This window comes from Mesocricetus auratus, unplaced genomic scaffold, assembly GCF_017639785.1.
Source record: "Mesocricetus auratus isolate SY011 unplaced genomic scaffold, BCM_Maur_2.0 Super-Scaffold_6730, whole genome shotgun sequence".
NCBI classification, from domain to species: Eukaryota; Metazoa; Chordata; class Mammalia; order Rodentia; family Cricetidae; genus Mesocricetus; species Mesocricetus auratus.
The window spans coordinates 92,448,292-92,474,705 of NW_024429184.1; the positions used below are offsets into that span (position 1 = coordinate 92,448,292).

At 40.5% G+C, this 26,414-nt stretch overlaps 1 protein-coding gene across 4 annotated transcripts in view; it reads right to left on the bottom strand.

Moving 5' to 3' along the window:
- The window catches only part of Htr4 (5-hydroxytryptamine receptor 4), a 188,913-nt gene that overhangs the window by 158,369 nt on the left and 4,130 nt on the right, over positions 1-26,414 (bottom strand). For all 4 annotated transcript variants that reach the window (XM_040741725.1, XM_040741726.1, XM_005074670.4 and 1 more), the window contains exon 2: positions 10,620-10,692. In XM_040741725.1, the coding sequence (XP_040597659.1) occupies positions 10,620-10,645 (26 nt within the window). In that variant the 5' untranslated portion in view covers positions 10,646-10,692. The remainder of the gene's footprint in view (positions 1-10,619; positions 10,693-26,414) is intronic.

Here is a 26,414-nt window from a genome sequence, read left to right on the forward strand (position 1 = left end):
ACACACTCCTAAATAAGTGCAATAAAAATTGCTATAACTTTATACATCTCTGTACATACATTTCCTGGAAGTTATTACATAAATGAGCAAATGGAGCACTTGAGACAGACTGGAAAATGTGAGTCTTGCTTTTCATAGAGAGAGCAAAGGGTGCTTACAATAAGTATGCACCTGTATCTATTATGCTCAACAGTATGATAGCACTGAGCAATCAAAGATGAGTTCTCTGTATGAAAGTTTTCACAAGCCCTGAAACGGATAAAGCCATTGTAAGCTAAAGCCATTACAAGCTAGGGAGCAAGAGAGTGGGCAGATGAGAAAGGGAAAGGTTATTCCTTCAGTTCTTTAGAAATGCAAATAGAACTCAGCTTAAACATCACTAGCTGGCTGATAAAATGGTAATCACCTACCAGAAACCTGTTCTGATTCGTTACTTGAAAAAAAATCTTAAATTGAACAAAACCCTATTAGCTAAATGGCAATAAAACTAAATATCGAAGTGAAAATATATGTCATAATATAAATCTGTAAGCTTAGAAATAATTCTGACTACACTTTTCCAAATTTAACTGATCAAGTAAAAAGCCCCTGGAGCCAGGCCAGCAGATCACAGAGCCTTTGGCCACCTGCATGCTGTGGAGTGTCTTAGGTAACAGAACAGTTCAAATAGTTTCTTTCAAGCATGAGGGAAACATAGCTACTCAGGAAAACTGCTCCCCATCCCCCTGCTGAGGGTTTTGATCACTTTGCAAAGTCCCAGAAGCCAACTATATCTGCTAAACCTTTGGGTTTGAAATCAAATCTAAAATGTCAAATGGCACCTACAGGAGACATGGCACCGGGTGACAGCACCTACAGGAGACCCATGGCACTAATGGGGACACTGAAGCTTTCTGGTCTTGGCTCACATCCTCTTCTTCCTAACTTCCAGACATCCTTGTGATTAAAGTTCCTGAATGAAAGCTTCATTTTCTTGATAAATATACACCAGTTTCCATTACATTGATTATATATAAATGAGAGAAGGCCATATTGAACACAGTATATGACCAGGAGTCAAATATGCATGGGATTTAATTCTAGGCTCTCTAATTCCCAGACAAGAATGTGTCCAAGTTCATGTACACCTCACAGTAAAGTAGAAATGGTGTGGGATAGTGTATCAAAGCCCAGTGCTATCATTCCCAATAAATCACTAATTATTGCAATATTGAAGGTTTTCTGTACTCTTTGTAAGTCTTGTTCCTATGCCAGAAAAATGAATATAATAAGAGGCAAATGTTCAAAAAAAGCCAGAAAATTATAAGTAGGGTCATTCAATTTAGTAGAAAGCAAACTTAAGCAATCAAGAAATTATCAGTTCCAAGAGTCACATCTCTATGATGATCCTGAACCAAACTGACACTATTTATTCCAAGTATCCCATGCCCAAGATTTACAAACTTACAGGTTCTTTGTATAATTTTCACAAAAGTCCCGTTTTCAAACGTCCAAACGAAGGCTTAGAAACTAAACATATTCAGTGCCATGCATCCAGTCACTGGGCAAAGCAAGACCTGAAGCCATATGTGGGTTGTTTTCATAAACTACATGGCATAAAGACATTCAATTCAGGGTGAGTTTCAGCCCAAATTCACTGTGCCCCTGATCTAATCAAAAGAATTAATGGGAAACTCAACACTTTATCATCTGGGCTGTAAAGTTGAGTATCATTCCATTTACATCTCTAAAGCAACAGAAAAATAACTCCTTTGAAACCATACCCACTCACTTTCTCCTTATATGCTAATGAATGTCACAATTTCAGAGCCTGAGGAAAGATCTCCTGTAAAACATTTCCCTGCCTGCCTTAACATCGCACCTGTTCCCAAATCCAATTGCCAGGTTACAAACACGAAATAACCCTAGTTCCAAATTGATTCCATATTGTTAAGTCTCTGGGGAGAGTGATTTACATCTGTGAATTACTTCAAGACTTGGAAATACTTAGCATTAATAATTCTAACTTCATCACCAGAGACAAACTTAAGACACATTGTCACCAACACTAAGAAGCCCCAAACCAACCTCTCTATTGGCACGATTGTTACCCTTTTTCTCTTTTGTAAAATTGGATAATTTCAATACATTTTTGTAGTCACACTGATAATTAATACAATGTCTTAATTGTAACTAAGCACACCACAACTTTACAGAAGCTGAGTAATTAACTCAAACCCAACCACTTACCTTTGTTGTAGTTTTTAATTAAAGTCATATGTTGTATAAAGCAAGACACTGTTTTTACTTTGAGACTGGTCTTTTCATTTTTAAAATATTCAACTTTTAGTGTTTCTTTCTCTCTCCCTTCTTTAAATCAGCCTACAAAGATGTAGGTATGATATCAAGAAAGTAAATGTAGCCAAAGAGACTAAAAAGAGTTGGGAGATAAAATAAATGTACATAAGAGCCCCCAACATCTATGCATCTTGCTTTTATCAAATTTAAGTTTTGTTCTCAGATTTTTAGAATCCTAGAAAAAGGATATTGCCACCATTTATGATTTTTAACTGTAAGATTTTGTTGCTTGCTAATAAGAATTTAATAAGAAAACACAGAAGCATTTTGAAGAGAAGAAACAGAATCCCAGATGAGGATGCTCTTATTGAAGAACAAAGAAGCTCTGGAGACTGCGGGGGCAGCAAAGAGAGAAGTTTGGAGATCTCAGCAGGTAAAGAGGTGAATCCAGGGTGACAAGAAGCTACCAAGGAACCTAAGTATAAAAGAAGACTGCTTTCACTCAATGCCTGGGGGTCATTATCTTGAGACCCACCAAAGCTTTCTTCCATCTACTCAATGCTTCCCTGAACCCTGCACTTTCCGGAGCTAAACATTCACACAACAATGTCATGGAAAGCAGACAGCTTTGCCCTGTAATAAGCAACAGGAAGAAAACAATGGAGACCTGGCTTGCTTTTAGGGTAACACCTGAGCTGACGAAAACCAAAAATCAGTGGATGTGTAACCAGTTTTACAAACAATGACTTTGGGCTAATTCTGAAGTCAAGGAGCAAGCCTTTAGAGATGTACTGGATGTCTTCCCAGACTTGCAGAGAAAGGAGAACCAGCAAGTTACTCTCCCTAACTATAAGTAGATCTAGGAAGAGCAGCTGATGTAAATTAGAAATACAGTTTCCTTTTTACTGAACCCTCTCCAGAAAAGATACAACTGTCTATTTCAAAGCCCCAACAAGAAACACAGAGGTTAAAAACCTTTGAATTCTTTGGGTGTTAAATTGTTTAGAAAAAGCTGTCATCTGAAGCCTCACAAAAAGAGTTTGGCAAAGACCCTTCTGTTTCTATTGCATGGAAAGCTTTGAGGAGAATTGGTATAAGCTGTTCTTTGAATTTCTGGTAGAATTCTTCATTGAGGCCATCTAGACCTGGGTTTTTTTTTTTTGGTTGGGAGACTTTTGATGACTTCTTCTATTTCCTTAAGGGTTGTGGGTCTATTTAAATTGCCTATCTGTTCTTGGTTTAATTTTGGCAAGTGATATCTATCCAGAAAATTGTCCATTTCCTTTAAATTTTCAAATTTTATGGAGTACAGGTTTTCAAAGTATGACCTGATGATTCTCTGGATTTCCTCAGTGTCTGTTGTTATGTCCTCCTTTTCATTTCTGATTTTGTTAATTTGCGTATTCACACTCTGTGGTTTGGTAAGTTTGGATAAAGGTTTGTCTATCTTGTTGATTTTCTTGAAAAACCAACTCTTTGTTACATTGATTCTTTGCATCGTTTTCCTAGTTCTACTTTATTGATTTCAGCCCACAATTTGATTATTTCATGGCATTCACTCCTCTGGACCCAAGCCACACAAAGACACAACTAAGAAAGAGAACTTCACACCAGTATGCCTCATGAACATTGATGCAAAAATACTCAATAAAATACTGGCAAATCAGATCCAAGAACACATCAGAAAACCCATCCACCATGATAAAGTAGGCTTCATTCCAGAGATGCAGGGATGGTTCAACTTAACAAAAATCCATCAATGCAATCCACCATATAAACAAGCTGAGAAACAAAAATCACATGATCATCTCACTAGATGCTGAAAAAGCCTTTGACAGAATCCAACACCTTTTCATGATAAAGGTCTTGAAAAGATACAGAATAACAGGAACTTACCTAAACATAATAAAAGCTATATACAGAAAACCAACAGCCAACACCAAACTAAATGAAGAGAAACTCAAGGCAATTCCTCTAAAATCAGGAACAAGAAAAGGCTGTCCACTCTCTCCATACCTTTTCAATATTGTCCTTGAAGTTCTAGATAGAGAAATAAGACAACAAAAGGAGATCAAGGGGATACAAATTGGAAAGGAAGAGGTCAAACTCTCACTATTTGCAGATGATATGATAGTTTACGTAAGTGACCAAAGAAACTCTACCAGGGAACTCTTGCAGCTGATAAACACCTTCAGCAAAGTGACAGGATCCAAGATCAACTCAAGAAAATCAGTAGCACTACTATATGCAGATGACAAAAGGGCTGAGAAAGAAATCAGAGAAACATTGCCCTTTGTAATAGCCACAAAAAAAAACATAAAATACCTTGGGGTAATGCTAACCAAACAAGTGAAAGACCTGTATCACAAGAACTTTGGGTCTTTAAAGAAAGAAATTAAAGAAGACACCAGAAAATGGAAAGATCTCCCATTCTCTTGGATAGATAGGATCACCATAGGAAAAATGGCAATCTTACGGAAAGCAATATACAGATTTAATGCAATCCCCCATTAAAATCCCAGCACAATTCTTCACAGATCTTGAAAGAACAATTCTCAACTTTATATGGAAAAACGAAAGACCCAGGATAGCCAGAACAACCCTGTTCAACAAGTTAACATCTGGAGGCATCATCATCCCTGACTTCAAGCTCTATTACAGAGCTATAGTCCTGAAAACAGCTTGATATTGACACAAAAATAGACAGTTAGATCAATGGAATTGAATTGAACACCCCGACATTAACCCGTACACATATGAACACCTGATATTTGACAAAGAAGCTAAAATTATACAATGGAAAAAGAAAGCATCTGCAACAAATGGTGCTGGCATAACTGGATGCTGGCATGTAGAAAACTGCAGACAGATCCATGTCTATCACTATGCACAAAACTTAAGTCCAAATTGATCAAAGACTTCAATATAAATCCAGTCACACTGAACCTGTTAGAAGAGAAAATGGGAGTACCCTTGAATGAATTGGTACAGGAGACTACTTTCTGAACATAACTCCAGTAGCACAGACACTAAGATCGACAATTAATAAATGGGACCACCTGAAACTGAGAATCTTCTATAAAGCAAGGCAAAGGACACAGTCAGCAAGACAAAAAGGCAACCCACAGATTGGGAAAAGATATTCACTAACCCCCACATCTGATCTCCAAAATTTACAAAGAATTCAAGAAGCAAGACTCCAAAACATCAAAGGATCCAATTAAAAATGGAGTATAGAACTAAATAGAGAATTCTCAGTAGAAGAGTCTAAAATGGATGAGAGACCCTTAGGAAAGTTCTCAACATCCCTAGCCATCTGGAAAATGCAAATCAAAATAACTCTGAGATACCATTTTACTCCTGTCAGAATGGCTAAAATCAAAAACACTAATGACAGTTTATGCTGGAGAGGATGTGGAGAAAGGGGAAAACTCCTTCACTGTTGGTGGGAGTGCCAATTCGTACACCCACTTTGGAAATCAGAATAGAGATTCCTCAGGAAAATGGGATTCAGTCTACCACAAGACCCAGCAATTCCATTCTTAGGTATATACCCAAAAGTTCCCTATTCACACAACAAGGATGTCTGTTCCACTATGCTCATAGCAGCATTATATGTAATAGCTAGATCCTGGAAGCAACCTAGATGTCCCACAACTGAAGAGTGGATAGAGAAAATGTGGTACATTTACACAATGGAGTACTACTCAGAGGGAAAAAAAACAATGGAATCTTGAAATCTGCAGGCAAATGAATGGCACTAGAAGAAACCATCCTGAGTGAAGTAACCCAGACACAAAAAGACAAACATGGTATGTACTCACTCATATATAGATTTTAGATATGGATCAAGGGAGTATAAGCCTACCGTCCCAGTGCCAGTGAGTCTGGGTAACAGGGAAGTTCCCAAGAGATATGTATGATACCCCAAAGAAGTGGAAAGAGGCAAGATCTCATGAGCAGGTTAGAACATGGGGGGGGGAGGGAACCAGGAAAAAGAGAGGGAGATAAGAGGAGGGGAGAAGAAGACATGGGGGGAGCAGGAATGAGTCGAGATAAGAATAGAGGAGAGCAGGAGAGATACCGTAATAGATGGAGTCATTATAGGTTTGAGGTGAGAGCTGACACTAGTGAGATGTTCAGAGATCTACAAGGATAACACCAACTGGCAAACTAAGCAGTAGTGGAGAGACTACATTAACGGCCCCTCCTTGAGAATAATCTTCATCCAGTGACTGATGGAAGCAGAGACAGATACCCACAGCTAAACACTAAACTGAACTCTTGGAACCCAGTGACAGAGATGGAGGAGTGATGAGTACAGGAATCAAGACCATGCTGGTGGAACCCACAAGACAGCTGACCGGACAAGTGGGAGAACCCCAGACTTACGACTGAGAGGCCAACAGGGCACTGATCCAGACTCCATGAATGTAGTGTCAGTAAGGCCTCAGAAATCTCTGGGGCCTTGGGTAGTAGATCAGTGTTTACCATGGCATACGGATGAACTTTGGGAGCCCAGTCCACAAAGAGGGATGCTCTCTCAGCCTGGACACATGGGGAAGGGTCTAGGTCCAGCCCTGGATGAAATGACAGACTTTGGAGATTCCCCCCAAGGAGGGCCTCACTCTCCCTGGGAAATGTTATGGGGATTGGGTGGGGGACTGGAGAGGAACTGGCGGAGGGACAAGGGAGGAGGGATGGGAGAGGGAGCTGGGATTGGCATGTGAAGCATTCATGTTCCTAATTTAAATAAAAACATATTGTGGGGGGGAAAAAAGAAACAGCTGACCTGAACAAGGAGGAGCTCTTGGACCCCAGACTGATGGCTGGGTGGACAGCATAGGACTGATGCAGACCCCCTGAATGTGGGTGTCAGTGAGGAGGCCTAGGTAATCTATGGGGCCTTGGGTAGCATTTATCCCTGGCATACAAATACACTTTGGCTGCCCATCCTACAATGAGGGATGTTCTCTCAGCCTGTACTCTTGCAGGAGGGCCTAGGCCCTGCCCTGAATGAAATGACAGGCTCTGGAGATCCCCCATGGAGGGCCTTACGCTCCCTGGGGATTGGAGTGGGGATTGGGTGGGGGACTGGGTGGCCTTGTGGGGGAGGGTGATGGGGGAGAGGGAAGAAGGAGCTGGGATTGACATGTGAAACAAGCTTGTTTCTAATTTAAATTTTTTAAAAAAGAAAAAGAGAAAGCTGTCATCTGACTTTAAAACTTGTGAGACAGGAGTTATCAAAGGAAGACCTCATCAGAACACACTCTCTAGATCCTGATTCCCTGTGGTGCATCATCCTGACTGGAGCATCCTACAATCTTGTTTTCTGTGTTGGGGAGCCTTCGGGAGAAAGTATTTTCATTGCAGTTCATGCCTCTATAAGCAAGATCTAGTGCTTCTTTTCTTATTCTTCTTACAATACACAAAGAACATCACTGTATATCTTTTATCTGGGTTCTTCCACAATTCCTCAAGTCTTTGTCCATCTTTAAGCATGGTCTTCTAACATTTTGGCCCTAACTTTCTAAACCTCATGATAGCTTGTCCCAGATTGCCTCTGATTATATTTGCCGAGGTTAGTCCCAATGCTATTAGCCAAGAACTCTGACAGATAGATAATAGCAAAGGCCAAGCCATAGAAGCAAATTCAGTTCAATGAAGATAAATGAACAAAAGCTGAAATGCTCAATAGGGCTTAACAAACTGTAAGACATTATATTCAGCTCTAAATTCCACCAAAGATTTCTTTGTCCTTTCATGTTTTGTGAGAGTTTATTGGAGTTCCTCCATCTTACTGCCCATGAAAGTGAATTTTTTTCTGAAATTTCCCCCAGTTGTCTCTTTTTTCAAATGATATTTTGATATTTACCCAGACAGATGTGTAACCTCTGCTGTCTCTTTAACTCTATCCATCTCTTTAACTCTACCTAGAACATTCTAGAGCATCATTTTTTAAAATGAAGCATTGGCTGTTTATATTAATTTATTAATAATTATTTCCGGGTTTCATTTTTCTTTACATAAACTCACTTCCAGATTGAAAAATATTTATATAAAAAGGAAATTTATTTTACTTGATAAGTGACAAAATAATATTGATCTCTGTAATAATTAAGAAATTGTTGGTATAGCACCTAAGTTTCTTATAAATTACGAATGATACATGCATCACAATTAGGCAAATATGAGCCAAATGTCCTTTTTTGTATGGACACTCAGAGGCTGTACTACACAGGAAATGAATAGAAAGTCCGTGACATTTGCCTGTTACTAATATTATGGGTAGAGAGGGGGAGTGGGTAAGGATGAACATATGTTGATAGGATCCGGTTAGAAAATGGACTGAGAGAACAGTCCACAGACAACATTCTGGAGTGTGATATCATCTTGAATCCCACACCGTTGTTCCACAGTATCCCAGGAGAACAGCTAATGTTCACTTGATAGAATCTATTTTGCCATCCAAAGCTAATGCTGCTATAAATAAATGTCTAAAAGCTAGCAACGCAAGGGATCATGATGTCTGAATTATCACCCCCTCTCCCAGCAGTCAATTTTAACTATCTGACCCTGTTTAATCCAATGTTTAGAACTTAAAGCTGTTTGGTAATGTTGCTCCATCAGTATTTCCCACTCTGGATTTTTGGTTAACAAATGAAAACTGAGGTTCTCTGGATCTCACTATGTTTTCTCTGCATAAATACCCTCCCTCACAAGCTTTGAGAGGGAAGTAAAACACATGCCAGTAGATTTAAAACCCCGTGTGGAGTCTTGGAACCACACCAAGTTATTTACTATTGGGTAAATAACAAAGTCCACCATGTCTTCTACTGAGAGCGTAAAATATGTTGTTGCTAAATAGTCCCTTTTTATATCTAGGTGGACTGGAACACAATGCTATTTGAAGTATGCAATGTACACTGATGACTAGCTCATCAACATCTCTTTATTCAGTACCCATCAGGTGCTAGGGATGCTTTTTTGTATTGTGAGACACACTCAGCCCTTCAGGGATCCTCTGGTGAAATGAGAGCCCAACTTTGTCAGACAGTGCAAGCAAGCCAGAGCTCCTGTCAAGCCAGCTGTCACAGTTTCTACTACAGCATCCAGAAGACAGACCCCTGATTTATACCTGGAACGTACTTCCCCACTGGTCTCATGTGAAAGAAAAAAAAAGGTTCCTGCGGTTTCACAAGACATGTGACCTTAGGATGCCTTCCAACTACAGTTACCTATGGAATATCCTCAGCCTCAAGCGCTATAGAAGCAGACCACAGAGACAACTGACCTGAGCAAGTGGGAGTTCACAAACCCCAGTCTGATATCTGGGGAACCAGCATAGGACCGAACCAGGTCCCCTGAACATGGGTGTCAGTTAAGAGGCCTGGGACTATGGAGCCTCTAGCAGTGGAACCAGTATTTATCCCTAGTGCACAAATGGACTTTGGGAGCCCATTCCCCATGGAGAGATACTCTTGCAGCCTAAATACATAGGAGAGCACCTAGGCCCTGCCCCATATGATGTGACAGACTTTGATGATCCCATGTAGGAGGTTTCACCCTCCCTGGGGAGTGGATGGGATTGGGGGTGTTGGTGGGGGATATGAGAGGACAGGATGGAGAGGGAATTGGGATTGATATGTAAAATAAGATTGTTTCTTAAATTTTTGGTTGTGAGCCTAGCCTTTAACAGCTGAGCCATCTCTCCAGCCCAAATAAGATGTTTCTAATTTAAATAAAAATTTATATTAAAAAAAAAGCAGACCATGTCAGCCTCCTTAAATACAACTTTCTTCACATTGTTTGGTAATGCCAAATAAATCAGAACAAACCCCTAGGAAGAACATCCCATCCCCTGGGATTACAGAAAATTACAAGAACAGCAACAGCAAAGTATTTAGGTTAACAACTCCACACAGCACACTAACAATGGGTATCAGATAACCATGACCCGATGCCCTAGCTGAAAATGGAAACCAAGACCTGCTAGATGAAGTTATCGCATTTACAACCGAGGTTTAGCAACAGATAGATCATCTTCAGCCACATTAATTCTATTTGAATGCATCTTTTTCTTAATGCAGAAATGAGTGTATACCTTTAAGTGGTGTCTATTGGTTCATACAGCTAAAAACACTAACAGCTCAGTTTTTATCATTTAAGCACAGTAATAAAGCAATAATAATCAAACGGTATGCCATACTCATGGTTTATGCATGAAACAGCCAAGCTTTTCATCCATTTTAGCTTTGTAATTCCACTGCAACAGATTCACTGAGGCTGTCTAGCACACACTCCCAAACTCAGCAACACAATAGATGCAGAAAGTACCATACCTCACATTTGCATCAAGTTTGTCCATTACAGGAAATGGGCATGAGTATGTCGAATTTCAGTGCCCACAGGATCCTGCAAGTAAAATAAGATGTTAGGCAGGAAGGTAATACACAACACACAAAATAAAGGTGTTCAGTACAGGAAGGAAATGCCAAGTAGGTATTGCTGACTATAGATTGGGATTTTCACTTTGCAAAATGATTAAATAACTACATCGAAAAGCTACTAGCTCATGGAGGTTGGGTGCATGAGGCACATTTTGCTGAGTGCCACGGAAAGATTCTGCTCTACTGATCTCCTGGAATGAAAATATATAGGTACTTCTCTTTGCTCTTCATTAATCCACTTACTTGTTTTTCTTCATTCTTCCCAGAAGCATAGTTTATTTCTATGATCTACCTTAACACACTAGCTAGTGAAAATAGGTAACTATGTTGCTATAACTAAAATGGTCCATGACCTAAAATGGTCAAGTATTTTTTACCTAAGAGGCTTCTCAAGTTTTGTTAATTTTTATGAACAACAAATGTTTAGTTGGCTATTTGATAAGCTAGTAAATACTCTCTGCCCAGACACAGAAATGTGCATGCACATGCAACTACACTTTCTAAGGAGTCCAGGAATCAAACTCTCTGTGTCTGTCTGTCTGCCTGCCTGCCTGCCTGTCTGTCTGCCTGCCTGCCTGCCTACCATCTGCATGTGCTAACGCAGACTCACATCTACGTGTATGCACATGTATGTGGGGACCAGAGTTTGATGATATGCAGCGTCCTCTATCACTCTGAACCTTGTGTTTTGAGAGCCTCTTCCTGAAACTGAGGCTCACCAATTCAGCTAGGTTGGCTAGCAAGAAAACATCTGGGATCCCTACCTCTGCCCTACTCCCACCACAGGGCTTGCAGACCAACAGTGGCTTTTACATGGATGCCAGGTATCTGAACTCAGGTCCTCATGCTTGTGTAGCAAGTGTGCAGCTCCCTAATCCCAATCCCAGAATCTTGAGTCTAGATAGTCAGGACTCTGAAGCTCACTCGGGGTTTCTAGGCTAAGAAATCCTAGCATCCACTGACAGTTAAATTTCTCATTACTGGAAGAAGCTGTAAGGAAGACCCTCAGAAGTCCTTCTACTACTCTCTCCATCACCCCTCACTTTGCCAAGTTGGCTCTGTTAACCTCCTGTACAAAAGAATCTTTAAGGTTCTCATCACGTTGTACTACCACATGTTCAATTAGAGAACTTGAGGCAGATAACAGCTGCTTCTCCAGGTTACCCTGGACAAGCTCCTTTTCCTTCCAGGCATCATCATTCACTTCTCAGAGAATGGGAGAGACCATAAGAGAGCATCTCTGGGTTAGCTTCCAGTTCTGGTAGTCTATAATTCCATCTGCGGTTTTCCTAATTGAATCTTACCAAAAAAAATCTCTGAGTCTGTTATCCACATAAGAGAACCAGGGAAGTCAACCTAAGCCTTCAGATGCCTGGGCTAGCTAGCATCAGAAAGAAAATGTTCAAACACCATAGAGGGGAGGACATAGGACAGACCTGATTTTAGTATTCTTTATTAGAATTTCTAAATCTAACACAAACCCAAACCTTTTAAGGGTTGTGGCATGTGAAGAGAATGCACCAACTGCAAGATCCCAGGGCCTCAAACACACAAATACACACACAGCCTGAACAAACATAGTTCTGCCAACCACAACCTTCCATTTTGAAGTCAAGTAATATTTTATTTGAAATATACAAGTGCAAAGCCCTGACTATTGAGTATCGGGGTTCCTCCTCTCTGTAAAATCATTCCTGAAGTGATCATATCTGTTCAGGAGATTTACTAGAGGCACCTGAAGTTGATCTCCATCTGGGACCTTCCAGATTCATATTTCCCACCTGACTTCTCATGCAGGACGATTAAAAAGCATTTCCAGTTGAACTCATCACCCCAACATTAAACCCAGTTACTTGAAAGGAGTTTCTTTTCCTCCATCTTATAGCCAAACCATCCATTCTGTCCCCTTGAAAACATCATCTTCATCCTAATTTGCCCATTCAACCTTGTTCAGAACCAGTATCACATGACCAGAATCTCCACCTCCATCCCTAGACCACCACATGCTTAATGTGACTTCCTGATTGGCAATCACTGCCATTCCTTCTCCCCTACAGCATGGCAATAATTTAAAAACATAAAACACACTATTTCTTGTATGTATATGTTATAGTAATGTGGTGGCTTAAACGAGCCCTGTAGACTCATATGTTTGAATGCTCGGTTTCCACTTAGTGGAGTTATTTGGGAAAAGTTAGGAGCTGTCGCCTTGCTAGAAGATGTGTTACTGGGGATAGACTTTGGGTTCTCAAAAGCCCACACCAGGCGCAGTCTATCTCTCTCTGCCTGAAACTTGTTAATCAGATGTGAGCTCTCGGCTACTGTTCCAGTGTCATGCCTACCTAGCTGCTACCATGCTCCTCGTCATGATGTTCATGGACTAACCCTCTGAGAGTGTAAGCAAAGCCTCAGTGAAATCCTTTCTGGTGTAAGTTGCCTTGATTTTGGAACAGAAACAAAGATAAGTAGCTTCCAGTCACTCACAGTGAAATCCAAACTGTTCATTGCAGATAATCAGCCCATACACATGATTGATCGGGATTGAGCTTCCCTCCCAACACAGCTCGACGCATGAACACATCTTATTGCCCACTTGCTCACAGTTGTGCTTTTTCTCTTGAACCCCCTCAAGAACTTTGCTTTGTTTTTCTCTCCCTGGATTCAATTAAAATTATTCTTTAACTTCAAATGTCACTTCCCCAGTAGGTCTTCTCTTAATGTCTAAAATCTCAGACCTCATTTTCGGGAAAATTCCTGCCCTCAATGTTGCATTGTTTACTTTCTGGAACATGCATTTCTTCTAGTCAATTTCCTTTTGATTTGTTCTCAGTTTCTGTCACTTGGATGAAAACTTCAGTAAGCCATTATCTTAACCACTCTCATATCTTCAAAGCCTAGAAAACTTCCTAGCACCTTGTGGTCTCTGTGTAGACATGTCAGTCAAATTATGTAATTAATTCATTTTGCAAATGAGGAAATTGAGTTTTGGCAGTCTGTAAACTTCTTGGTGTAAGAAATTTTATGGGAATATCCTAGAATACAGCATTGTAAGTAAAAAGTATCCAAAGCTAAGTTGGACAGATGCTTAGCAGTTAAGGCACAGATTGTTCTTCTGGAAGACCTGGGTTCTGTTCCCAGAACCCACATAACAGCTCACAATTACCTATAATGCCAGTCTCAGGGGATTCAGTGCCCTCTTCTGGCTTCCACAGGCACAGTCACACACATGGTGCATAAACATATAACTAGGCAAGCACTCATGCACATAAGATAAAAGCAATTTTAAATAGATGAGTCCGTTTCATTTTAATTAGCTGCCATTAATTAAGTAGCTATGAATGTTTTCTTTTTCCTACCATCTCTGAATCTTTATCTCCAAACCTTAGATGAGGAGACTGAAGGTCAGAGAATTTAATTCACTTGAAAAGTTACACTAAAGTTACACTTGAAAAGTTATAGCTAACACTTGGCAAACCTGGGAATAGAATGAAAAGCTGTGAATTCTGTAACTCAAGATTTATCTTGCATAGCCATGTTGATGACACTACATGGTATAGTTTCACTGACATTTCTAGGAGATGTAATCTCACAGCAAACTTCCTGTTCCTCTAGTTCTAAAAATCTTTCCACCCTGCCCCCTTCCTCAATGAACCCTGAACCTTGAGTGCAGGAGTTTTGTAGATGTATTCGTTTGGACTGGCCATCACAAGACTGCATTATTATTGGTAGTGGTTTTCTGTCATAGTCTCCATCTGGTGATAAGAGAATTTTCCTTTATGAAGGATGAGGTCTACACTTATCTGTGGGTTTAAGGATGGATATTTATAATGCAGTTAGGGATTGTGCTAGTTTAATGAAGTGGTGGTTGTAGATTCTTCTCCAAGAGCCATGACTTCACTAGCCCCAGGTATTTGGCTAGGTTTCCATCATCAGGATTGATATCTTTCTTGTGGAGCAGGTCTCAACTCCAATTAGAGAGCTGTTGATTACCACCATGGCATGAGTGACACTATTGCACCCTTAGAGTTGCTGTGCCATATTGGTCATTGTTGTGGTTCACAGGCATCATAGTTGGGTAGGATTGTTGGTTACTTCCTCTTTTGGAAGCTTGCACAGCACCTCCTGGTACCATGAAAGCTAGTCCTCAGGGAGGAGGTTTTCAGTTCAGATATAGTTCAGATCCATTGGTTCCGTATCCAAAGAGCATGGTATCTTCAGCAATAAAGACTTGATTTTTACCTAGGGGGAGTCAACCAAAGGCAATAGCTATAGCCTGCAATGTTTTCAGAATTGTTAATAACCCTTATTAACAATTCAAAAAATGGAGGGTTTCTTGTGCTTGGTGTTAGGTTTTTTGTTAGTCTATAACTCTTGTAGGGAAAGCTATTAACTCAGATGAGCAATTTTCATTTAAATTGTATATATACACACACATATACATATATATGTGAGTGTGTGTATACATATATATGTATATATATTTACATGTATTAGAAGTACTAGTCCTTTTGGTAGATAGTTAACAGTATGTTTCTCTATGCCCTTTTCTACACACCCTTACTGTTTTTTCCCTCCTCGCCTCTTCCTATTTACCTCACTCTCCCTCTCTAATTAAACCTCTTGCCCCCATTTTTACCAATTCCCCATTCAGATACCTTACACCTGGCTATTGCTCCCCACTCCACAATGGTGCTTTTCACTTTTTCTGGTTTCAAAGTTTACTGTGTTAAGTCAGTTGGAGTCAGATTTCTGCTACAACTCAAAGGATCCTGAATAATATTCAAGAAAAAAATATCAGTCTGACATGCAGATGAGAAGGAAAGTTCAGGCAGCAAGAAAACCAATTAAAAGCTAGAGAAAATTGAAATTACATTTGAAAAGGGTTGTAATGCATAGTAAACCTCTTACGTTCATAGCAATGTATATTTTTGCATTTTGCTCATTGAAATTTAAAAGGATGGCCATTATACTAACTGGTGAGACAGTATACATTTTGTTAAGGGGGAAGGACACCAAGGTAAATCAAGGACAGGTGATCGGCATGTATTCTTGTTTAAGTAAGCAATTATACGCCATAGTATTCTATGCTATTTACTAGGAAAATTTAATCAGAGCTACGAGCACATTAGAATCTCCTATCAGAGAATTTCTCTCTCTCTCTTTCTCTTTCTCTCTCTCTCTCTCTCTCTCTCTCTCTTTCTCTCTCTCTCTCTCTTCTGTGTGTGTGTGTGTGTGTGTGATGGGTAATTTTGCTTTCTACCCTTAGAATTCTGGCTTAATATACTTAATAACTTTAGTTAACTACCTAACTACTTAACAATACAAATAGCTCAGAGTGTATGATATGGTCATAGAAGTTGCATCACTTCTACAAAGTTGTGTCAATTTGAGATTCAGTAAGATTCATTCTTACTTCTCCCTGCTACCCCCAAGCCGGGCATGTGTTAATGTTATGTTACATTCCATTACTTAGACTAAGAGAAAAGAAACTCTACCCTTCATATAAATCTCCTTCAGAGAAACATTTTGAGATTGTTTCCATCAGAAAAAGAGCCTGGTAAGTTTTGGGGGAAAGATGAATAAAAAGCCAAATAACCTTTTCTTCATGTGAGGGGGCAATGAGTGTCTCAGTATTCTTTCAGGGACCACAATAAGATCAGCCACAGAACTACTCAAACATTGTACATGTCATAAAAAATGACAGGAGTATACAACTTAAACTCTTCGGGGCTTATTTTCGTTGATAGACATGTTCACACACAATATAGTTCCTTAAAGAGTAAGAAGGATAAGAATAATTCTTCTTTACAGCCCTCCACACTGCTGATCTCAGTTTTCTGCCTTATAAGTTTTTAAATGATTAAAGGTATGAAAACCTACAATGTACGTACACCTTAGAATGGTCTGAAATACTGCAAGGAAAATGTCGTTAAAGGTTAACAGAAAGTGTGTGGCTGCATCTCTATTATAAGAAATATGCACACAGGCCTCACCTGTAATGGTCCCCACCTATTGGAATGGAAGATCAATGTAGTTTGGTATGATGCCAACACCTGCCCACCTGGAGCTAAGTCATAACTTCAGCTTGATTTACTGTGTCTTGTTTGCTTTCCTTGGGTCTGGTGGCATGGATGAATATCCATGCATAATTGTGCTTAGAGGGACAACATTTCTTTATAGAATATGCCTAGATGGGTTACATTTCTACATCAAAGGTCATACTCGATATCTTTGTTTTGGACAAGTGTCAGGAATAAGTAAAACATTATGTATCTTAATAGCCAAATCAAAGCTACAAGCCTGGCATGTTAGCAGGAGCACTGGACAAAGGGGCTACAGGCTGTGTGTTCTCAGTCCTACCCTGCTGCTACTGACTACATCAAGAGCTCAGTTTCCCAAAAATGTGGAATGGAAAGTCACAGATTATTGGGTGGGGTAAGCACAGAAAAATTTCAGGAAATTGCAGTTCCAAACACTAAAGGAAACACACATACCATTTCAAACATCGTCTACCCATCTCAAAGGTAGAACCAACATATAAGAGTAGGTATTTATAAGAGCTCACTGTTTAAGCCAGATGTGATGGTACATGCCTTTAATCCCAGTACTCGGGAGGCAGAGGCAGACAGAGCTCTATGAGTTCTGGGCCAGCCTGGTCTACAAAGAGAGTTCCAGGACAGCCAAGGCTACAGAGAAACCCTGTCTTGAAAAAACAAAAAGAAAAAAGTTTAGTGTTCAAATGTGTGCTGCTAACCTCCTCACCTCAATGGTCTAACCTGTCACCAACCTTAAATCACAAGGTACAGGGTCCCTTCAGTACCACCCCAGCAACCTCAAAATAGTCGTAAACTCCATGTTGGCTGTGATGTTCACTAGCTCCAACACTCTTAAAGTGAAAAAATTGGTTTAAAATAAGAATCATCTAAAGATGAAATTGTGAAAATTTCCACTAAGCAAGAGAAATTATTCTCCTTATTAACTTGAACTTCTTTCCCAGAAAACACTTGGAATTTGTAGGACATTGTTTTCAATCTTTCTAATCTCCGTCAACTGATATATTCATTTTAGAAAAACGTATCTCTGTAAATATTCCCTTCCAAAATCCATATTATTTGTTTGAGTATTTATGTTTCAGTGTACAGATGCAACTATACACAACACAAATGGAAAAGAAGTACCTGTGTTCCACAGGTTAGATGTACAGATATACTAGTGTTGGTATTAAAATGCTACTTGAGCTAAGCCACCTAGGAAGTCATTCCTAACTAACAATCACATTTCCCTTAAGTATAAACCCACATAGGAACCAATTCAGTCATACTTGGGGTATCAGTGTGCTGGTGTGTATGTGTGTGTGTGTGTGTGTATGTGTGTGTGTGTGTGTAAAACCCTCCTTAATTTTTTCAAAAATAACTTAAAGGAAACATTCTTCCTGGGTAAATAAAATATTACTCAGTGAAAAGTTTAGCATCATTGCTAAAAGCTGCTATTTTAAAAAGTGAAGACTGCAGAGGAGGCATGAATAGTGTGTCTTGGAGGGAAAACAATGAACATAGGAAATAATGAAGAAGCATGAAATTCGTGCATAACTAAATGGAACAGACCTAGAATGTTTGCTGAAGACAGTTCTTCACAAGGTGGGAAACCCAACCATGAAAGAATATAGTAAGTACAGGAGGCTTACCAGAGACAAACCAGATCCAATTAAGGTTGGATCTTTGCATTTCAGGATGAAAAGGCGATTAAGAGGGACTTAAAACAGATTTTTGTGATCACTTGATCAATGTCTCCTTTTGATCATAGAGTCTATGAAGAGACAGGGTGTGATCACCAAACTTGTTCAATGAACACCATGACCTGTCATTGGGGAAGGAATTAGCCCCATGTCTGGGGCCCCAGAGGAGGGATGGAGAGACCTCAAGAGCAGTTTGAATCTTGCTATTGGGAGGCCATTCAAATCACCAGAGCTTTCCACTTATTGACCTGTGTGCCCTGGCAAGAGTCTACCCCGATGGAGGCTCCAAATAAGGCCAGAAAACTGTCAGTCAGTTACGTCTGAGGGGAGGAAACAAGTCTGAGATGATTTTGAATTTCTGATGAAATCCAAGCATGCAATGAGAACAGAACAGAGTAAGAGGCTATTTTCTAGTTTTCATGTGTGAGAATCACCAGCAGGCTTTTAAAAGCAAAATGTCCCTTCAAGTTTCTGACTGAAGAGGAGGAGTAGCAAATCCAAGTTTATAGCAAGCTCACGGGTACTGGTGATGCTGCTGCTCCACAGACTCTCTTTCAGATCCAAGGTGGTGCACTGGCCAACATGGCACCCCTACCGCTTGAGAGCCATCATGATGACAGGGAAAACGTGCTGTTTTCATTTTCTATTTCATGGAGTTTTTATTTTAAAATTGTGTGTGTGTGTGTGTGCATTTGTGTGTGAAAGAGAGAGAGAGAAAGAGAGGGGGAGAGGGAGAGCACATGGGTATACCGATGTGGAATGCAGGAGCTGGAGTTGTAAGCCATCTGATATGGATAGGTGCTGACAATCCAACTTGGGTCCTCTAGAAGAGCAGAAAACTCTTAACCACAAAGCCATCTCTAGACTCCCTCATTTTCTGTTCTAACCACTGTTGTTTATGATGATGAGAAGGCCTCAGATATTAGCTAATTTATCTTTGAAATCTCCCTCTCTCTCTCTCTCTCTCTCTCTCTCTCTCTCTCTCTCTCTCTCTCTCTCTCTCTCTGTGTGTGTGTGTGTGTGTGTGTGCAATGAAAAAAAAAGATGCCATGAATTTTCATGGAGGTACATATGGGAGGGTTTGGAGGGAGTAATGGGAATGGGTAAATGATGCAATTAAATATTATATCCTCAAAAACTAATTTTAAAAACAATCTTCCTGCTGTTTACTAATCATCTTTATAATAAAGAAGAACAAGCCTCCACTCCATAATCTTCAGCAAGAAACACACAATTGTTTCTGTAAGGTGCTCTGGAAGCAGATCTTGGTATGAAGACTACATGTACATCATTAATTTGGCAAGTGAATGTACACTAATGAAGGAGTGATGATAGTTAGAAAGGAAGGAAGGGAGGAAAGAAAGAGGAGGGGAAGAAAGAGGAGGGGAAGGGAAGAGGAAGGGAGGGGAAAGGAAAGGAAAGGAAGAGAAGGAAAGGAAAGGAGAAAAAAGAGAAATGAGAGGTAGCCCGTAGCCCATGAGAAATACATTACTCAAACACTGAAACAAAACCCTACAGGGAAACTCTTGGGAATGAGGGCATCGCATGCCTCAGACTAGCTTTAAAGAGTGGGTAGTAACTAGGACATCGGAACTCCTACATCTATAATTTGTTGGTTAGGACTGGTCACAGAGGATCACAGGTATTACCAGACACCAACTATGATGTCTATGCAAAAAGGAAATCTAGCATATTGAGGATAGATCTCCACAAACAATGCAGGTGTGTTCCTGGAAGTCAGGGCAGTCTATAGGAAAATAGTGAGGGCATCAGCAGGAATACAGGAGGAATTCAGACATTACCTGTCCCTGCTGTTTAGCTGTGCTTGGTCACGCTGTGTGTGTGCAAAGACTGTTTTTATGGTGTCTTCTGCTTCTTTCAAGTGCTATTGACTTCCACTTATGGTTTTGATTCTTTAAGGATAAATTTATTTAAGGAAAATTAATTAACCTAGTGAAAAATGCTGTGCAGATAATGTTCCAGATGGTATGAGTGTTGGCAGGATTCACAGAGGGACAGAATTCAGATGACTGGAATCTGGGGCACATGGGCGTAGTTGTTTAAGACAGGGGGCCAACATATTGTACCCTTCCATTAAGGGTCACTTAGACCTATAGGGTATTTTAGGGATTTTTAGAGCACAAAGGCACACTGCTAACTATCAAACTCTGCAGGCTGTGTGAAAGCAGCCACAGACAAACTAGAAATGAAATTGTATGGCAGTGTGCCAATAAACCAACATGGGAATTTGATTTTCATAAAATTTTCACCTGATGATATTCCTAGCAATTTGAAATGTAAAGTGGTTCTTAGCTTGCAGTTCACACAAAGAAAGGGCCAGAGAGTTTGCCAACCCCTGATTCAAAGTACAGCCCTGAAATCTGTTCTAGTCCTGTCAATTGCTAGTATGACCTTGGCAAATTACTTAACTCTCCCTACCCTGGTTGTCATTCATATAATGAGACATGGATAGCATCAACCTCACATGATCAATGTAAAAAGACACACCTATACATGAGGTCTCCAATGAGTTCTGTGATGTCAGCCTGCTTTCGTTGAAAGGTGCATGCTAGTCGTTGGAGGGTATTTCCTACTGTGAGTCTCCAAAATAGTAGCAATGCACTGGATGACTTGTGCCTCCCACCCTGGGATATGATTACAGGAACCATCCCTTCTTGCCTGAAAGGAAACTCAGTTTGAGAATGCCTAATGTGTCTTTCACCATTGATTTCAGAGACCTGACACTGGGGCCAACTGAAACCAAAGTTTTCACTACTCCTTTAAGGTTGGTGCTTTCAGGAGTGAATGAACCCAAGAATCTCCTCCAAAATTGCAGGTTCTGATAACCCAGGAATCTCTGGTTATCAAATACCCATGTGGTTGTTCTGTTGCAGATGAATTATGGTGTAAGGATAGGGGCATCCATTGAGATGAGCTTTCCTTCCAAAACCCTCCTCAATAGCGTTCCTTTATCTGTTTTTTACAGATCAATGGCCAGGAGTCTCAGATCCCAGAAATTGCTGAGCATGCCAAGAGCAAGGGCTCTGCAGCCTACTTCCTTCTTCTATCCCTGTCCTTTTAGTGCTTCTGAGTCTCCCAGATTAGAAAATAGTTTATGCAGAATTCCATATTCCAGATATAATATGCAAATTATCACATCCAATTAAATTTGCCAATGCAATCTCAATGGACAGAGGCTATTTACAAATTCTTACCTGGAATTGCTTGAGCAGGATCCAAATCCTTTCCAGATAAAATGTCACCAATGAAATGTCACCTCTAAAATGCTCCTGTCTACACTCTCCTCCCAAAAGCACCCACACACACACACTGTACCAACAAATTTCTACAGAAACCCATTTAACAAAGCAAAGAACTATTTAAATGAGCCCAGGACCAAATCTGTCTATGCATCATTTCCTTTTGTCTTCATACCACACTGTGAGGCAGGACTACTATTAGCCTCATTTTACAGTTTTGTAAACTGAGACATATAAGACAGGTGTTGTCCAACGCCACACTGGAAAGTGGCTCTAAAGCCCAGATCTTTCATTTCTAGACTGTCCCACAAAAGGATGCCATCTTAACGAGCCCCAAGTTCACCTTTCTCAGCTTAGTTTTACTTAGTACTTATGGACATCTTCAAAACCTCCACACCCCTTCAACATCTACTAGAACTTGAAAGAGAATACATTTTAAACCATGGCCCAAGCAAGGTTCTCAATGTGTCCTATCACATTGAGTTCCTTGCTTTGTTCAAGTAAGCCACTGGTCTCTGAATGTCAGGTGTCCTTAGGATCTGATGTTTCAAATCAAAGACCATGAGCACGTGGTTCTTGGAACTATCTAAAGTAGTAATTTCCAAGTCTGCCTTTTTCATAGGGAATTTAAAATGCTGAGAAGAAATGAGTCCGTTGGCTCTATAAAAAGCTTCTGTGGTAAGCTGTGTGGTGAAGAAGGAGTAAGGGACTTGTTTGGAAGGTGAGATGCTTATGAAAGTTGAAAGCAGGGAAAAGTGTGGGTGCTTGTGAATCAGTTGACCTTGCTGAGGAGATACAGCTACTTGACTGACAGGAAAGTGCTTTGTAGAGTTAGATGACCCAAGTTCAATCCTGATGGGCAAGTCATGCTACCTGTCTTGATTTTGATTCCCCATTATAAAATTTGGGCGCAGGGAGACAGCAACTCTTTCATCATTAAGAAAATAGACTGGTGGGTTATAGAATTATTATACAGCAACTCTAACAAAATATGAATTACAAAAGCTACCTGGTTTTCATTTACAGATGTTCAATACATAATTCCTTCAACTTTTCACTTAACCATGAATTCTCAAGATAAAATATTGGGAAATAGATACAAAACCAGTACCTCATTTGATAGAAAGTTTAAACAGTATAAGAATTATCATCAACATTCATAGTATGTGTTGGGTGCGTGTTCACCTTAATTATTTACTATAGAGGAGAATGTCTGGGACAAGCTGATAGCTTCAGCCCACTCCTGGGATCTGTGAGTCATAGGTATGACATGCATGAACAGAATGAGAGGACAGGCCAAATGGCACAGAAAACAGAGGGCAAAGATGTTCTAGAAAACCAGGAGATGCACACAGATGGAAGGAACAGGACTCTGTGCAGGGAATGACGAATCAGGGGGATGGGCTTGTGGGGAAACACAGATGTGTTCATTACATGCCACATTAATGTTTCTTCCCCATCAGAAATCCCTTAAGGAAGAAAAGAACACATAGCTCTGTAAATAAACCTGGCTTCCAATTCTGTCTTTGTCACACTAGTTGTTTGAGAATAGGCAACACTTATTTTATTTTTCAAAAGTTCACTTCTCACTGGGAAAAAAATCTACCCAAACCACTAGCGTGACGCCCTGACAGTTACACTTAGCCCTGACTTGGTGTTCACAGATGAGTGATTCAATAAGAGTCTATTTCTGTAGATTTCTAACTGGCTGACACAGACTTTAAAGAATGTCACATTAATGAAGGAAACAAAGAACAGGTCATGAGTTCCTGTAGCCAAACTCTCTGGAAATGACCTTTCACCTGTCTGTCCTGGATTCTGATTCCTCAAATCCTTAAGAAAATTCCTAATGTTCTCCCAATAAATTCTAATTTTTATTTAAGTAAACCATTGTTATGGTGCAGAGCCAAGAAGTACAGCTAACCTCTGAATACAAGAGTTCTTAAAATATCTAGGCTCTGCTTTCTAAACCTGTAAATAATGGTAACAGCATTCTCTCAAGATAGAAAAATCCAGAAATATCAGATATATAAGAATTTGCTTAAACTTTGATAACACACAATAGATACTCAATAAACATTATCCTATTTATGTTTCAAAATACCAAGCTCTTTCTAGGGGCCGGAGAGATGGCTCAGCAGTTAAGAGCATCTATTGCTCTTGCAGGGGACTCAGGTTTGGTTTCCAGCAGCCACATAGTTGCTTACAACCTTCTGTAGCTCCAGTTTTAAGGGATCCGGTGCCCTCCTCTGGTCTGCCAGGCATCAAACATGTACATGGTGCACACACGCCTTGCACATGCAGGCAAACACACATACAAGTAAAATAAAAATAAGTAAATCAACTCTGTTGCTTTTGAGACAGAGTTTTACTATGTAGCTCTGGCTGTCCTAGAACTCACACTATGTAGACTGGGCAGGCCTCAGACTCACAGAAATCCACCTGGCTCTGTCTCGAGTAAAGGTGTGTGACACTACCAGGGAAATAAATAATTTTTTAAAAAAGATCTTTCTGTACGAGCTCTTAAAGGTCCATAGCTTGGATGTGATCACGGCAAAACAAAAACAGATGTTGGCACTTAGGAGGAATGGAGGAGTTGACTGAGTTTAAATTTTGATCTTTAAGGAAACTTTCTGATTGGTATTCAAATTTTTCATCAGTTACACATCAATGTGCTGATTTACACTGAGTTTCCTCATTATCCTAATGTAGATCTTAAAGGGAAGGAAATTCAATGCAACTGTACAAGAAATAAAAGCTAGATGGATGAACACTATATCCTCTTAGTCTTGCAGAGGCTTCCCACAATGTACTTGGCATCACACAATGTAGTAAAGGACTTGGGGTCCGGATCATCCTATGAATAATGAGGTATTTTATCATCCAAATTAAGGTAGAGGTGGGTGTAGACAGGGACAGGAAAAGATCTGAGGCAGATGCTTAGTGAGAGATGTGAGTTCATCTCTCTTATTGTTATGGGATTTTGCTCCATCAATTCCTTCTCATTAATACAATGCTTAGTTATTTTTAAAATGTCATCTTCCCAATAAAAAGCTGTATTTGGGCTTTGGTTTAATTATCTAAGTCTTAACCCCAGTTGTTGTTTCCAGAGAAGCAGCAACAGCATGTAGACACCCATTAATATAGGTTTAAAGAGGAATATGGCACTAGGGAAATGTTCAGAGATCCACAAGGATGACCACAACTAAGAATCTAGGCAGTAGTGGAGAAGCCGTCTTTGATGCCCTTCCCCTATAATTAGATTGATGATTACCTTGATTGTCATCCTAGAGCCTTCATCCAGTAGCTGACGGAAGCAGAAGCAAGCACCCACAGCTAAGCACTGAGCCATATTCCTGGAATCCAGTTGTAGAGAGGGAGGGGGGATGAGAAAAGGAGCTACGACTGTGCTGGATAAAACCACAGAAACAGTTGACCTGACCTAGTGAGAGCACAGGGACCCCAGTCGTAAAGATGGGGAAGCAGCATTGGACTAAACCAAGCCCTCTGAATGTGGGTGCCAGCTAGGGGCCTGGACAGTTTATGGGACTTCTAACAGTGGAGCCAGTGTTTATCCCTAGTGCACAAATGGACTTTGGGAGCCCATTCCCTATGGTGGGATACTATTGCAGCCCAGATATGGGAAGGAGGGCCTGGGCCCTCCCCCAAATGATGTGAAAGACTTTGATGATCCCCTGTGGAAGGCCTCACTATCCTTGGGGAGTAGGTGGGGGGTGGGTTGGGAGAGTTGGTGGGGGGTATGGGTGGATGAGAGGGAGAGGGAATGTGGGGATTGATATGTAAATAAGAGTGTTTCTAAAATAAAAGTAAAAAGAAGGGAAAGTCCTTGGACACTAACCCAGAAACATCAGAAACTATGAGGAGGCTGACCACTGATGTAGGCTCTAACAAACCCACTGAATTAGTCTGTTGCTCATCAAAGACTGGGGCCCACACTTTCAACAAACAGAGGTAATGAGTCCGTGGCTTCAACAGGCAGTCTTAAAAGAAAGTCAGAGATACCCATAGCTAAACACCAAACTGAACTCCTGAAACCCAGTGACAGAGATGGAGGAGTGATGAGCAAAGGGGTCAAGACGGTGCTGGTGATACCCACAAGACAGCTGACCAGACAAGGGGGAGCTCTTGAATCCCAGACTGATGACTGAGAGGCCAACAGGGGACTGATCCAGACCCCCTGAATGTAGTGTCAGTGAGGAGGCCTCAGAAATCTCTGAGCCTTGGGTAGTAGATCCATGTTTTCCATGGCGTAAAAATGAACTTTGGGAGCCCATTCCACATGGAGGGATGCTCTCTCAGCCTGGACACATGGGGAAGGGCCTAGGTCCAGCCCTGGATGAAATGACAGATTCTGGAGATCCCCCCAAGGAGGGCCTCACCCTCCCTGGGGAATCATATGGGGATTGGGTGGAGGGCTGGGGGAGGGACAAAGGAGGAGGGGTGAGTGGAAGAGCTGGGATTGACATGTGAAGCATGCATGTTTCTACTTTAAATAAAAATATATATTGAGCGGGGAGAAAAAAAAGAAAGTCAGCCTTCTTAGTTAACTTTGGATTCTCAAGATCATCAATAATTGCTACAGGAACCATCCTTCCTCGGACACTATTGCAGTCAGTCCTGTCAATTACCATGTTGAAGAGCCATGCACATTTTAGTTTTGCTTTTGCCTCA